The sequence below is a fragment of the Thalia democratica genome, unplaced genomic scaffold, assembly GCF_965202585.1.
Source record: "Thalia democratica unplaced genomic scaffold, ktThaDemo2.hap1.1 HAP1_SCAFFOLD_178, whole genome shotgun sequence".
NCBI classification, from domain to species: domain Eukaryota; kingdom Metazoa; phylum Chordata; class Thaliacea; order Salpida; family Salpidae; genus Thalia; species Thalia democratica.
In genome coordinates, this window is record NW_028139310.1 from 86,272 (window position 1) to 88,465 (window position 2,194).

The 2,194-nt window shown below is 25.9% G+C and overlaps 1 protein-coding gene across 1 annotated transcript; it reads right to left on the reverse strand.

Moving 5' to 3' along the window:
* Positions 1 to 428: 428 nt before the first annotated feature.
* On the reverse strand, positions 429 to 1,054 carry LOC145845874 (uncharacterized; the record flags this gene model as incomplete). Its single annotated transcript, XM_082952889.1, has 1 exon — positions 429 to 1,054. A coding segment is annotated over one exon (626 nt), but the record flags the coding sequence as incomplete, so codon positions are not given.
* Between the last annotated feature and the right edge of the window lie 1,140 nt (positions 1,055 to 2,194).

Genomic DNA, 2,194 nt, shown 5'->3' on the forward strand with positions numbered 1-2,194 from the left:
TCAAAATTAAAAGTTTTAGGCAGAATGAAACACAGCTAAACGTTTATAACAGTTTCGTTTTTTCTTAATTAATTTATTTGCCTATGTCATTAAAATCAAGTTAAAGTAAAACGCATGTTAGCGATACTTTAGCGATTCGGCTTAAGTATCATATTTTTTTAATACTTTAAACATTGTTAGCTAATTCATATTTAATGCAAAACTAATAAATAAAACACTCTCTGAAGTTTTTTATGTGATAGTTTATACGTATTACACTGTTTTTCGTCAGTACTTAACAGTAGAAAAAATTTAAAATTATTAGAAGATTTTAAACAAAAACACAAAAGTTAAAACTAACAAAGTAATAAGCACAATAAATAATGAGTGTAAAGTAATAAACAGTTAAACTCAAATCCTACTAATGGATAAAAAATAGATAATTTAACCAAATACTCCTTCTGTTTACACAGTTCTGGTTTCTCCAAAAATATAGAGATAGCCTCCAACTTCACGAGATCAAACACACTATTGCAGTGATGGATTATTCTAAATCTGGATATTTCATATTTCCTAGCACAATATGTATTGTTTATTAGATGTTCTGTAACTGAAGATCTTTTTGCTGCGTTTTTTGTTGCTGTTGACTCAATTTCAGGTTCTTGTTCAATGAATTTAATTACACAAGCAGGTAGATGTTCTTTTATTCTGGTTTTTAAGTGCCTAGAGGTCTTACCGATATAGCTCTTTTCGCAAGAGCAATTAAACTTGTACACTATACAACTTTTGTCTTGGTCTGGTATCGGGTCCTTCAACTGCACTTTTAATAAAGATTTTGAAAGAAATATAACTCTTGGAAACACTTGATTGTGAGATGTTTTTGTTAAGTCTTTTACTTTGCTCTCAAATACTCGTGATTTTTCTCCAAAATAAGGTAGTTTTAAAACTGCTGGGAACTTCTCCGGTCCAAATAGCCTAGGTTGATTTATCTTATTTTGGTGTGATTTTATCGACCTCTTAATCAAATCTGGTGGGTAACCGTTTTTTATTAAAATTTCTTTTATTCTCTCAACCTCTGATTGAAGTAATTCGTTCGAACAGATTCTGTATGCTCATGGTATAGTTCTTACAAACGTATATATTAAGTTTTATTTTTGCAATAAATAAAATTTTTACTAAAAAGTATTTCAATATTTATATTTCCAGAAACTTAAATGTAACAAAATACATAAATTTGAAATTATTAAACCACCTTATATTTTTATTAAGTTATACACTATGTAGTGTACAACTTACAGTGTAAGATAGATGTTTTTAATTATATAATACTCTATAAATGCTTTTATTCGTTACTTTGTCTACAACTAAAATAATTCTATGAACTTGAAATAGTTTCAATTAAATTACTTTTACTAAATATTGGTAAAACTTTTTAACTATATGTTTTAAATAAATACAAGAAATTACTAAACATTAACCTATTTAACTCTAAAATAGTACTATATTTTTGAAAAAGAGATTAGTCTAATCTGCATTTTAAAACTAAACAAACTAATCAATCTCTATTTCTATATATTTTGTTTTAAAACCTGTTGCTAACTGATGTGTCACCGTATCAAAACATTTCTTTTCGGAAACTTGACATTCGAATGGATAAATACTTTTTATTAAATGTAGCTCTCTATTTCACGTTTTTCTTTTTAGTTTTAAGTTAATACTCTGAAGATAATGTTTTTTCTAAGTTGCTTAAAATTTTAATTAAATACTGTATAAAACTTAAAGTAAAAACTATGCTTTTGTGGTTATACTAAAAAATTTACACATTACTCTTTCTTTAGTAACATAACACATGTTTCTGTGTATTATTAGGTTAACACACTTAATAGAGCTCTACATAGAAATTAACATTGTAAGAAAACAGTAAAAGCCAAATAAGATGTACACTAGGGTGCTTACTTTTACAAATACTACTGATTTTTAAGTTAGAAAAAAATTATGTAATTAAATTTAAAAAAAACACACTCTGTAAAAAATTTTAAATCATTTGAAGAAGCTTTTAACTTGGCACCAACTGATTAGCTTAAAACCACCCCTATGTAATATTTTTATTAAAATAAAAACTTATAAATATAAACAACTGTACATCCTTGTTAGAGATATACTTTACTGATGTAAATTATTACAATAAAAATCAATTAACTTTCAATTTATCAAT